The 13,750-nt window shown below is 31.8% G+C and overlaps 2 protein-coding genes across 2 annotated transcripts; both read right to left on the bottom strand.

Moving 5' to 3' along the window:
- Window positions 1-930: 930 nt before the first annotated feature.
- On the bottom strand, window positions 931-2,702 carry LOC116026812 (endochitinase EP3-like). The gene is made up of 2 exons (XM_031268211.1): window positions 2,258-2,702; window positions 931-1,502 (listed from the first exon to the last, which is right to left on the bottom strand). Exons 1-2 carry the CDS (start codon window positions 2,652-2,654, stop codon window positions 1,090-1,092), a joined length of 810 nt encoding a protein of 269 aa, XP_031124071.1. The 5' UTR covers window positions 2,655-2,702; the 3' UTR covers window positions 931-1,089.
- A 7,121-nt stretch (window positions 2,703-9,823) lies between these two features.
- Window positions 9,824-11,308, bottom strand: LOC116026811 (endochitinase EP3-like). Its single transcript, XM_031268210.1, has 2 exons — window positions 10,884-11,308; window positions 9,824-10,351 (listed from the first exon to the last, which is right to left on the bottom strand). Exons 1-2 carry the CDS (start codon window positions 11,287-11,289, stop codon window positions 9,939-9,941), a joined length of 819 nt encoding a protein of 272 aa, XP_031124070.1. The 5' UTR covers window positions 11,290-11,308; the 3' UTR covers window positions 9,824-9,938.
- Between the last annotated feature and the right edge of the window lie 2,442 nt (window positions 11,309-13,750).

Genomic DNA, 13,750 nt, shown 5'->3' with positions numbered 1-13,750 from the left:
TCTTGCATTGATATACTTTCAAATATTTATTTAAATATAAACATTGGGCATTAACCCATTCGCGCAATGCACGTATAAAACTAGTATATATAATAAAATTGGTGATGAAACTATAAAACAATTCTAATATTTGAGACTGTACATTTATTTGAAATTATAAGATTTGTCTATTAGTGTTGAAATTGATTACTTAAAAGTTATATTAGAAAAATTGTAAATAAAAAAATTAAATGAAGAGCATGGCTAATTGATACTATTTTAAGTAACAAAAAGAAATTATAATCAAATGAAATGAATCTATATGTTGAATACGATAGTAAGATTAAAGTGTTAAATACAGGTTAATAATATGTGCGTAATATATGCATGTTTATTTTTCTTTAATTACCATCCTAATATGTGTATGTTTAATTAACTTTCTATATAGGCAGAAAAACTTATCGTTAATTTCAATAAAAATGAGGACATTGTATTATGATTACTATATGGTAATAAGGAGTATATATTATTCTTAACTAATATTATGCTAATTATTACGTCCATGTAATCTGAATAATTATGGTAATTAAGGAATATATATTATTCTTAATAATAAAATAATATGTATATGGTTAATTTCATTTAATTATGGACGTAATGTGTGTATGTTTAATTTCGTTTAATTATGGACGTAATATGTGTATGTTTATTTTCTTTAATTATGTCCATAATATGTGTACCGTTAATTTCCTTAATTGATTAGATAAAATCTATATTGCATTAATTCAAGCAAGGGAAACATCAGAAAATATAATCGATCCAACTAATTTTATCAATTGCGCTATATAATATTCGATATTATAATTTACATATATAATTGTATATCGATCCAAATATTCTTAAAATATTATAATAAATCCATTTCGTACAACGCACGGGCGAAAATACTAGTATTTGTAAATAATGAATCATTAAAGACACATATAAATTACATATATAATTAATAATTATGTGAATATATAAACAAACAATTGTATAACTAAGGACATTATTGTCTAGACTAGATATTCAACAATCTAGTATTTATTACATTATATTGTTCTATATATCTTAGCATGTGAGGTTATCCCCAGTATCAACACCAAGTTGTTGGCAGTACTCGGTGTAATACTCAACCCTCTTGCTAACAGTGTTCGGATTGGCACCATCACACTCAAGCTGGCCGTTGATGGCGCGAATGGTGGCGCCGAAACCCTGACCGGAGGTGATGAGAGAATGGCAGTTGTTCATCCAATACCACAGGCCGGTCTTGAACGAAATAACCGGGTCAGTGGCGACAATGTCCGGGTTGTTTAGACCGTCGAAACCAATGCTTTGGCCGGCCGGTCCATAGTTGAAGTTCCAGGATAGTTGGATGGGTCCACGGCCGTAGTACATCTTCCCTGTTGCGCAAGGGTACTGTGTGTTGTTTTCGTCGCAGTAATCTCCGGAGGCACCGTTGATCTCGTTTATGTAGCAAGTATCTGCATGGGTGTAGCACGGGTTCTTAGAAGATAATATACAGAGTATAAATATAGATGTACAATTCAACTGTACTTATCACTTTAGACTTTTAGTTGAGATGGATCACATGGTATCTTTCAATTTTATATCAAAGTTAATTTTGATATATATATATATATATATATATATATATATATATATATAAACATAAATGTACAATTCAACTATCAGTTTACACTTTTAGTTGAGATGGAACACATGTTTCAATTTGATATCAGATCAGAGTCAATTTCATGTCAAAGGTAATGGGGCGTGTTGAGCATATAATGTATAAACATAAATGTACAATTTGATTATCAGGTTAAACTTTTAGTTGAGATGGAACATATGTTTCAATTTGATATCAAAGTCAATCGCATGCCAAAGGTAAGGGGCGTGTTGAGCATATAATATATAAATATAAATGTGCAATTCGACTATCTGCATAAACTTTTAGTTTAGATGGAATACATGCTTCAATTTTGATATCAGAATCGATCAATCTCATGCTAGAGATGAGCATATATATATATAATTCAACTATATATCAGTTTAGATTGTTTTGTTGAGATGAAACACATGTTTTAATTCTTTTATTATCTTTGTAAATTTAAGTGTTCATTTTTAATAAACAAATAAATAGAACTAACTTTTATCCAGTTTATAGAACAGATACTATATTATATTGTGAAAAATCATAAGTATTTCAAAAACAAAAAAAAAAAAGAAAACTTACGTCCAGTTTCATGAGTAACGTGGGCGAAAAACGCAGCTATTTCCCGCTTAGAGTCATCGACAGAGCCGACCGTTCCGAACTGCGGGTAGGACTTGACGGCTTCAAGAAACGAGGCGCGCGTGTAGAACCCCTTCCCTTCGCAGGTGGAACCCGCCTGATCGGCGATGCCGTTGAAAAACGCATCGGAGACGATGTCGGACACGGAGCCACCGTTGCTAGAGGCGGTGTTGCACGGCCCTTGCTGGCACCCTTGGCCGCAGTAGTCGTCGCCGGTGCCGCAAAACCCCCACTTGCTGCAACACAGCCCCTCAGCACAGCCACAGTTTTGGGCCGAACTCAACCCTAGGGAGAATGCAATAAGGGCAAAGCATAGCAAAACTGAACCAAAATTCACCATTTTTTTTAATATTCCAAAGTGTTTGTGATGAATCTGTGGGTTGCTGATACGAGTATTTATAGTGCCGAAAGTGTTATGTGATCGTTGAAAATCTGCAATTGCATATGGCAAAAGTCAAAAGTGAGGTGATTAATTCTTATTGGTAAATGTATGAATGCGTGAATGATGATTGTGGTCTATATTAGAAAACGCGCAAAGTTTTTTTGTGTATTTGTCGACTCTGACTTGTATGCGTATGAAACTCTTTATTATGTTAATGGTGTAAAAATAGTGTGTTGTATTTGTTGACTTTGACTTTGAATCAGTCTGTCTGAGACAGAACTTCCAGAATAGTTAAGAATTTGTTGCATTTCAATGCCTTTTACATTTGGAACAGAAGACGTTAGTTGTACCGTTGCATGATAGACCAGTTATGTGATGATAGGGGAGATGTTAGTTAATAAAAAAAAATTGGGATAAGGGTCAAATACACCCTTGAACTATTGATGAAAATGTAATTAGCCTCTTAACTACAAAAAAATTACAATTAGGCATTTGAACTTAAAAAAAAGGTACAATTAAATCTTTTTACAGATTACCATTAGATAACCAATTAAAATTAACTAACTTGACATCTACATATACCTTAAATGCTGATGTGTAATATATTTAAATAATAGTGTTAAACAATATATATATATATATATATATATATATATATATATATATATTATTTGTAATTATTGGCTGCCATGGCAGCTTGGTAGGCTACCAAGCTGCCATGGCATCGTTGCCTTCTTCCAATTTGGAAGAAGACGCATCGTCTTCTTACGGACTGGAAGAAGACGGTTGAGCTCCCATGGTAGTCATCAGCATTAATGGCTATCTGGCAGTCTGAAAAAATACAATTTTTTAATAAATGTTGCCATGGCAGTTCAACCTTCTTCTTCCAGTCCGGAAGAAGATGATGTCGTCTTCTTCGAAACTGGAAGAAGACAACGCTGCCATCGCAGCTAATAATTAAAAACAAATTATTTAATTATTTAAATATATTACATGTCAGCTTGTATGATATATGTGGATGCCAAGTAAGTTAATTTTAATCCATTGCCTAATGATAACCTGTAAAAGTGCTTAATTGCAATATTTTAAAAGTCCAAGTGCCTAATTGAAGATTTTTGTAGTTAAGGGGACAAATTACAATATGTTATAATAGACTATTACACCAACATTTTTTTAGTTCCAGTTAAGGGTCTAACAATATTGGCTCTTATTATAAGTGTAGATTTTTCTTTCACACTAGCTATTAAATCTAATTGCTAAATGATAATTTGAATTAAAATTACATTAGTATAATTCGTTGTATTTATGATTTATACATCACACTTTCTTTTTTATACTCCTACAAATACTTTTAAATTAACATTCTTCTTTTAGTTTACCTACACCATTTTCCAAAAATATATATATCGGAAAACATTAAGGGTGTGTTGGTACGCATATGGGAATCGGAATCGGAATGAGTATCAAATACTTGGTAATGATAATAGGTTTGTTAAAATTATTTTGCATGTTTGGTAGTAGAGTGGAGTGTGAATGATTATTAATAGTAAGGGAAGCGGATGAGGAAGGCAAATGAAACCTATATTTTATGGGTCACACTTGTGTGAGACCGTCTCACGGATCCTTATTCGTGAGACGGGTCGGGTCAGGTCAAAACACCGTGCAAATGTCATACTTATATGCTCAAATATAACACTAATCAAGAATACAATTTTTGTTACTTATACGAGAAAAAGTAATACATTTTACATAATAAGTAATGTTGACAAGTGCCCCTTACTTATAAGGGCAAATATAATACTTTTGAGGAAAAAAGTAATACTTTTAAATCGAAATGTAAAAGTATTATATTTTCCCTTAAAAGTAGTACATTTACCCTTATAAGTAAAAAAAAAAAATATTCCTGATTAGTATTACATTTGAGCATATACGTATGACATTTGTGCATATAAGTGTTACATTTGCATCTTGACCCGACCTGACCCGACCCGTCTCATGGTGAGACGGTCTCACACAAGTTTTTGCCATATTTTATTAGGGAATAGGTTTGGCAATTAATGGGGTAATCAAAACCCATAGTAGTGTTCTAAAAACCTGTCAACCAAACAATAACAATGACCCATTCATGATAGCTAAACATATCAACCAAACACACCTTAAATTCATAATAATTAAGTTGACGTCAAAGTTGATAAATAAATCTTCTTCATTAAATAAAAACATTTGGGCCCTGTTTAGTAAAATAGTTAGCCTATCATTCAATTTTTGACTTATTTGACCACTATTAGCTGTTTGACTTAGTTAAACAACCAATATGAGTGTTTGATTAATTAGCCTTTTGTAACATCTTATTGCTCCAAAACACTAAAATTCAAAACGATGCTCAAAGTAACTTTTTAGATCAGCTTTTTTTTTTTGAGAAAATTATTTTGTATGTAATCAGCTATCAGCTAATAGCTAATTACCAAACATCTTCCTACAATCAGCTAATGTTATCAACTAGTCAAACACACTAACAACACGTTTGGTTCATGGAATGAATTTGGAGGTAATACGTATACTATTCCACAGGAAATTGAATAGGTAAGGAATAGAATAAGAATTGTATTCTCTTGTTTGGTTCGCTGAAGGAATATACTTTAGAAATTGTATTATAATTTTTGGTTGGTTAAAAGAGCAGAAATGGAATAGATTTTAAAGACATAAATACCCTTATACAAAATAATAATAATAATAATAATAATAATAATAAAAATAATAATAATAATAACAATAATAATAATAATTAAATTATAATAGATGATGATGGTGGTGGTGGTGGTGGAGGTGATTGTTCAAAATAATAATAATAATAATAATAATAATAATAATAATAATTATTATTATTATTATTATTATTATTATTATTATTATTATTATTATTATTATGCATACATACACACATGTGTGTTTGTTTATATCTAAGTTGTTTTTAATGAATAATTCTTTAATATGAATATGTATTTCTATAATGATATATATATATATATATATATATATATATATATATATATATATATATATATATATTTATATATATATATATATATATATATATATATATATATATATATATATATATATATATATATATATATATATATATATATATATATATATATATATATATATATATATATATATATATATATATATATATATATATATATATATATTTGTTAGAGAGATACATGGGAGGTAGAGAGATTAACTCCTAGGTGTTTTTTGAGTGAATATGTGGTTAACATCTTTCATTTTTCTATATAAATAGCCTAAGTAAATATAATTATATATTCTCACGTACAGTTCCCAATTCTATCTTGTTAACACACACACATATAGGTTGAGAAATTATTATTATTATTATTATTATTATTATTATATATGAATACTTTATGCTCTCGTATATTAACAATAGATAAAATTATAATTAATTATATATATACATTTATACAATACATTATATTTATTAAATAAATTGTAAAAGGTATTTTTGGTATTTTCATTATAAAAGTTATTTCCAAGAGCATGTGAATAGCTAATACCAAAGCACCCCTAGGATTGACTATTCCCTTTGCAAATGTAATAGCTCGTTCCTATGAATGTTATTCCATGACAAAATAACCGAGTCAAATAATAGAATAAGTCTATTCCAAGGAATGCTATTTCATTCTTGACCTATTCTATGAACCAAACATGCCAGAACAAAATCAACTAATAGCTATTTACCAAATATCCTTAAACTTGAGAACTACATTATATATAGTCTCTTAATTCTCGTTTGAATTGGTTACTATTATTGAAACCACTTTCTTCAATTTTCTTTTCTTAATTCCTTTGCCGATGATAAGTGGAGCACAAATTACAATTGCGAATCAATGGCTAATTAAGTGAAATGACTAATTATATTTTGTCCACTAAGTTACTAATTGTCATGCAACATTTCTTGCATTAAGTAAAGACATTAAAGTCACTTCTTCTTTGTGTGGTAATTAATGCCCATCCACGCACCATGTCACTAACATTGACCTTTTAATTTTTAATTTTCTATTTCCAAAGTAAGATACTCTAAAATTATATCTACTACTATAGGATAGTTTTAAACATATAGTTCGAGGTGTAAAACGGATGGGTTAGCCTAAAATTCAGTATGCCAAGGGCTGGTCTTTTTGGGCCATCCCAATCCGTCCATTTGCTATAATGGGTAGACTAGGGCTAGCCCGTTTTATATTACGGACAGGGCCATACTTTAATTTTTGAAACTTAGACTGGGCAGGCCCGTTGGCCCGGCCCATACAGTTTTAAAAAAATATAATATACATATATACTCTAAAAGAGTAATAGCTAGCTAATGAGATGATTACATACGGTAGATACTATGATATTGCTTTTATGTCTATTAAATTTTTACATATTATCGTATTCACTATTAGCTATTGAACTGTCTAAATAGCATACTAATTAATAATTACTACCTTAAAATATTTTAAAATTGTAAAATTTTATTTGTTTTAAATTGAAAAATTTACTCTACTACTTAGTATTTAATATTTGTAATTAATTTGTAAACTTATTCTTATTAATGATATTACATTATTAATTATTGATTTCTTTATTTTCTTGTGATGTTTCTTAAGTTAAATAGTTGAAAATAAATATGTGAATTTGTAAAGATGGTAATAGAGATGTACGAAAAAGATGAAATTTGCATTAAATAAGAGAGAGAAACATTGAATGCACGTCGCATCTGATTGGTCAGATGTCTCCAAGTGAGAGCCTTTTTCCCGCTTGGTTCAAAAAGTAAATAAGGTAAATTTAAATGTATGTTACCCAAGTTTAATTTCGACATGCTTCACAGTTGCCACCACTACTACAAAATTGCACATATAAGTATGACTTTTCACTACACCTCTTGATTAAAGATATAGTGGATAGTTGAAAAGATTAATGTAGTGGTAATACCGTAAATAAATACATAAGAATACACTACACCTTTGTTTATAGGTGTAGTGGATTCTCAAAAAATAAATAAATAAATAAAAACGTGCCAACTTTACGCTTCACCTGCCACGCGGAGGTGTAGCGTAAAGTCAATAATTTTTTTAAAAAATGAATGTCCGCTACACCTTCTACGTGGAGGTGTAGCTGAAAGTCAATAATTTTTTTTAAATACTTTCCGCTACACCTGTCACGTGGAGGTGTAGCGTAAAGTTAATAAATTATTATTATTATTATTAGAGTCATTTTCATTTTTGGTCCTATTGTTATTGGAGCATTGCCAATTTTAGTCCACTTCATTTATTTTTGCCACATTGCGGCCAGTCTTATTTAGTCATTGCCACTTTTAGTCCACTGTTAAAATTTTTGTCAAATAACCGTCCAAAACAGGGGTATTTTTATCTTTTCATGCTTTGGTCATCTCTTTTACCCTTTGTAGTGGGTTTCCTTGCACAATTTCATCCAATGAAGAGGTCAGGCGAAAGCCATGGCCTTGTAATGTGACTCTATGGCTTTCGTCGGACCCTTTCTTTGGATGAAAATGTATAAGGAAAACCACTGCAAAGGGTCAAGGAGATGACCAAAGTATGAAAAGACCAAAAATACCTCTGTTTTGGACGGCCATTTGACGGTGGACTAAAAGTGGCAAGGACTAAATAAGACTGGCCGCAATGTGGCAAAAATTAATGAAGTGGACTAAAATTGGTAATGCCCCAATAACAGTAGGACCAAATATGAAAGTGACTCTTATTATTATTATTATTATTATTATTATTATTATTATTTGATAGAAATTACAAACTTTTTAATATACTTTAATTTACAAATTAGTAGAAAACATATAATTTTTATATATATATTTATAGAGCTAGTCAATTGGTTTCATAAAGCTAGTTACATTTTAATTAATAAGAATTGATAAAAAAAAATAGTTTACTCATGTTTTAGTTTTGAAATTAGTAGGATATTATCAAAAACTTGACAACTATAATGTAGTGTGATCAGCGTGAGTCTCAATAATCAGTTTCTGAACATTAAAACTATAAATACCTCTGGGTGGTTATTTTCTGATTACTTTTTGAATGTTTGAACTCTCCTTTTAGTTTTTCTCTCTAGGAAACTTTAGAAAACACTTCCCTACACCTGTAATCTACCATTTTATTAGAAGATTTAGAGGAATAATTCCAACATTCAACTTCAATTTCTAGATTATTTCTTGCAATTAAATCATAAAGTTAAGTTCTCTATTCCATATCTTTGCATTTATATTTCTTAAAGTTTTGAATTCTATGTTTATTACTTCAATTGCTTCTTGTTTTTACATTCCAAATATGAGTAGTTAAACATATTTAGGATTTGAATTGAACTTACTTGAGTATGATCCCAATATGAATTGAATTGTATAAATTAGGTTTTGTATTGTTTTAATGTTGAACTTGGTTATGAATTGAGTGAAATTGATTTGACTCTTCATAATTATGACCAAATTATGCAAGAGAAATTTGGAATTGGTGTTCCACCAATGAGAATATAATAGGGCTACACAATAGCCATATCTATCATATTTCTTACTCACCTTTGACTCTTTGAGAAAATGGAGTTTGAATGAAATATGCACACAAAGTGTTTGTTAAATTGCCTCATCAAGCCAAGTTGCCATGAGAATGAGACTTAGGTTTAGGTTTAGTTGATAGTCCAATTGATCACGAGAGTGACATTGGCGCTTAAACCATTTCCCCAAGTTCATCATCAGGACTTACATAACTTAAACTTTAGACACAAGGAATTTTATGCAAGCATGCATGTTTGGTTCAAATCTCTATTTCATTTATTACATTTTAATTCACAAGTTCTCATTATTGATTCCTTGAACATGCAATACTCCAATATCTTTAGGTTAGCTTTCAAACATTCTATGAATTTGTACTTAACCCCTTATTACTCAAATTCTCTTTAAGTTATCCCTTGAGAACGATACTCTTATTAATTTCCATCACCACTAAATCCAATTTTCACATATAGTAGATTAGTAGAATAACTAATAAGAGTGCGCCAAGCACTTAAATATATATTATTAGTGCTTTGTTAGATTGATAAAAAAAATTATTTTATTACCAAAAACTTTACTAAATAATGTTAACACTGGTAAATTTACCATAAAACATTATTCTGTTTGTTATTGTCTATTACATTGTTTTATATATCTTAGCATTCAAGGTTATTCCCAGGATCGACACCAAGTTGCTGGCAGTACTGTGTGTAATACGCAACCCTCGTCCTAACAGTGTCCGGATTAGCCCCATCGCACTCAAGTTGGCCGTTGATGGCGCGAATGGTGGCGCCAAAACCCTGACCGGAGGTAATGGGAGAATGACAATTGTTCATCCAAAACCACAGGGCGGTTTTGAAGGAAATAGCCGGGTCTGTGGCGACGACGTCTGGGTTTTTTAGGCCGTCGAAACCGATGCTTTGGCCGGCCGGTCCGTAGTTGAAATTCCAGGACAGTTGGATGGGTCCACGGCCGTAGTACATCTTTCCGGGTGCGCAGGGATACTGTGTGTTAGTCTCGTCACAGTAGTCTCTGGATTCACCGTCGATCTCATTTATGTAGCACATATCTGCATGGGATGGGAGTAGTACGAGGTTTTTAGAATTTATGTTAAAATTAGGGCAAATTCTAAATTTGGTCTCACCAGTATTAGTAAAATGACAATTTTGGTATAAATATTTAATTTTATCAACTTTCATGCACGCTTATGATTCTAGTGCCAAACTTTATTAGGTCGATTATCCCTCTATTAAGACATGTCTGAATCTAAAATTATTAAGGGTATTTTTGTCCTTTCATAATTAAGATTCCAATTCAAATATAACTAAAGGAATTTAAGTCAAGACTTAAATTCCTTTACTTATATTTGAATTGGAATCTTAATTATGAAAAAACAAAAATACACTTAATAAGTTTAGATTCATACCTGTCTCAAACAGAGGAATACCAGGCTATCCAACATAATAAATTTTGACACTAAAACAATAAATGTGTATGAAAATTCGTAAGACATAAAGACTGTTTTTTTTTTAGTACAAATAAACACTGTTTAATATACCAAAATTTGTATTTGCTGGTTAAAATGATGATGATTAACTTACGCCCAGTTTCATGAGTAACGTGGGCGAAAAACGCCGCAACTTCCCGCTTAGAGTCATCGGCGCTCCCTACCGTTCCGAACTGCGGGTAGGAGTTGACGGCGTCAAGAAACGAGTTTCGCGTGTAGAACCCCTTCCCTTCGCACCCGGAATCCGCCTGGTCGGCAATTCCGTTGAAAAACGCTTCTGACACAATGTCGGCAACGGAGCCGCCGCCGCTAGGGGGGCTAGGGGGTTTGTAGCACGGCCCTTCACGGCACCCTTCGCCGCAGTAGTCATCCCCAGTGCCGCAATACCCCCATTGGCTGCAACACAGCCCACCAGCGCAGCCACAGTTTTGGGCTGAGCTCAACCCTAGGGACAGTGCAATAAGAGCCAAGCATAGCAAAAATGAACCAAAATTTGCCATTTTCAATATTTATAGGTGTTTGTGATGAATCTCTGGGATGCTGATAGGAGTATTTATAGTGTAGAAAGTGTTATGTGATTGCTGCAAATTTTGCAATTCCTAACAGGAGCATTTTTATTTTTTTTTTAAATTTAAAATGAGGTGATTCATATTCATACAGTTTTTGTGTATTTGTAGACTGACTTTTTGTCCATACCTATTCCTAGTTATGTTTATGACGTAGAAAGCGTGTATGTAGCAATTTTTGACTTTGACTATGCATCATCTCGATGCCTTTAACAGTAGGAAAAATGAAGAGTATACGAAAAATTGGTTGTGAATTTGTTGGACTTATCCCATTTAATTTGCTTGATAATTAAACACAAAACAATAAATGATTCCTATGAGTAGTGAACATTAAAAAGTGAGTTTTATCTTAAATTTAAGGCTAAGTGTCATCCCACACCATGAATTATATTGGATTATTCATGCCGCACCTTAAACTTTCATAAGGTCTATTTCGATACACAAACCATTAATTTTTTTTTCATCTAGCAATTTTTACAGGTTACCTACAAGTTATAGGTAATTTATGCTGACTTGGACTAATTTTTTTTTTGTTTTCTTCTTTTATTTTTTTTATTTTTTTTATTTTTTTTGTTTTCCTCTAAACCTTCTCCAGCCCAACAACGGGTATTGAAACCGTAAAATAAAAAAAATTCTTATATTTAGGCATTTAGCTACTGGCAGTAGCTAAATATATATATAAAAAAAACTATATTTAGCTACTGCCAGTAGGCAGTAGCCAAAATAATAATAATAATAATTTATAATATGTTTTTTATAATAACAAAACATATTATATATAACTATATATACTAAAAAAAAAAACTCATGTTGAACCGGAACCGGAACCTTTATATAAGGTTCTGGTTCTGGTTTGTGTAGCCTTGGAACCGTGAACCGGTGGTTCGGAACCGGAACGAATCGCTGTCACCCCTAGGCAGGTCGTCGATGGGTTCGGCACGCGCTGTCGCAATCGATGGGAGGAGTAGTGGATTGTGGAGGGGCTGTGGTGATTTGGTCTAGTGAGCACTGGTCCGGCTGAAGGCACAGGGGAGGGGCAGCGTGAGGCGTTGATTTTTGGAGTTTGCTTAAAAATTTTGGGTTAACTTAAAAAGATATCCAAATAAGCTAATTACATGTGCCATGTCATCATAGTAACCTGGTAACCTGTGAAAAATGCTAGATGAAAAAAATTAATGATTTGTGTATCAAAATGGATGTTATGAAAGTTTAAGGTGTGACATGAATAATCAAATATAGTTCATGGTGCGGAATGACACTTTAGCCTAAATTTAATTGGACTACCTTGACACATTTTACTAATTTGAGAACATTTCTCTCTCATACAAAGTTGAATTGAGATAGAAGTTGAAAAAATATAATCCTCTACAACTTTCATATATTTTGAGTTATTTAGGATTTAAATAGTAATATTTTTTAAATTATAATCGAAACTGTTGCTAGTGTATAATTTTAGTTTGAGCCCAAATGGCTTGTAATGGTTTTAAATAAAAGTGTATCTTTGCGGGAATCCTTATATTAAAAGTGTATCTTTGCGGGAATTATGTGGCTCAAATTGCAAGTAACCCACGTAATGGATGTACTGCTCAACTACTGCATCAGTTCTCCACTTTATGTTGCATCAGCCTACACATTCTCCGTTTTTTGCTCTCTTCATGGCGCATGATTTTCCATTATTTTAGCACATTTCTCTCCTTTTGTTAGTATAAAACTAGCTAGCTTAGTTTTGTAATTCAATGCATCAATTCAATTCATCTTTATCCATTTCTTCTTTCTTTCTCGTGTACTTAGTATATATATATATTTTTCTTGTTTTTCTCGTTCATCTTCTCAATTATAGCAATTTCCTTATTTGTCATTTCTATTATTTCACTATTATTTAACTTCTATAATTCTCAACTTTCGATTATTCGAGTCCGCATCATTCCGCTATATTCCTAACACGTGGTATCAGAGCGGTTTAATTGAGAATTATTTTCGAAGATGTCGGCTGTTACCAAGTTCGATATCAAGAAGTTCGATGGAAAAATTAGCTTTTCTATCTGGAAGGTTCAAATTGAAGCCGTTCTAACCCAGAACGGTTTGAAGAAAGTGCTAGCTGGGAAGAAAAAGAAATTGACTACAATGTCAGATGAAGATTGGGAAGATTTGGATGACAAGATACGTTCAATCATTCAATTGTGCTTGTCAAATGCAGTTCTACGTGAGGTCGTAGGTGAGACGACTGTGTCAGATTTATGGTCCGAGCTGGATTCACTCTATATCGACAAATTGTGACACCCCTAAAATTTTCACACTGAGATAGGTATAAACTTAATATAAAAGTTAGCAATCTCAGAACTAACAACATAATAAAGCGGAAGCATACTAATACTCAACGGGTGTCATGCCACAT

The sequence above is a fragment of the Ipomoea triloba genome, chromosome 8, assembly GCF_003576645.1.
Source record: "Ipomoea triloba cultivar NCNSP0323 chromosome 8, ASM357664v1".
Lineage (NCBI taxonomy): Eukaryota > Viridiplantae > Streptophyta > Magnoliopsida > Solanales > Convolvulaceae > Ipomoea > Ipomoea triloba.
The sequence above is the reverse complement of the archived record's forward strand: the minus strand, read 5'-3'. Positions and strand labels throughout refer to the sequence as shown.

Bases quoted from the DNA above. Each gene is read 5' to 3' on its own strand.
- LOC116026812 (XM_031268211.1), bottom strand. From the start codon at position 2,654: ATGGTGAATTTTGGTTCAGTTTTGCTATGCTTTGCCCTTATTGCATTC. The intron at 1,503-2,257 runs GTAAGTTTTCTT...ACACCCATGCAG, and splicing joins CGTTACTCATGAAACTGGAC to ATACTTGCTACATAAACGAG.
- LOC116026811 (XM_031268210.1), bottom strand. From the start codon at position 11,289: ATGGCAAATTTTGGTTCATTTTTGCTATGCTTGGCTCTTATTGCACTG. The intron at 10,352-10,883 runs GTAAGTTAATCA...CATCCCATGCAG, and splicing joins CGTTACTCATGAAACTGGGC to ATATGTGCTACATAAATGAG.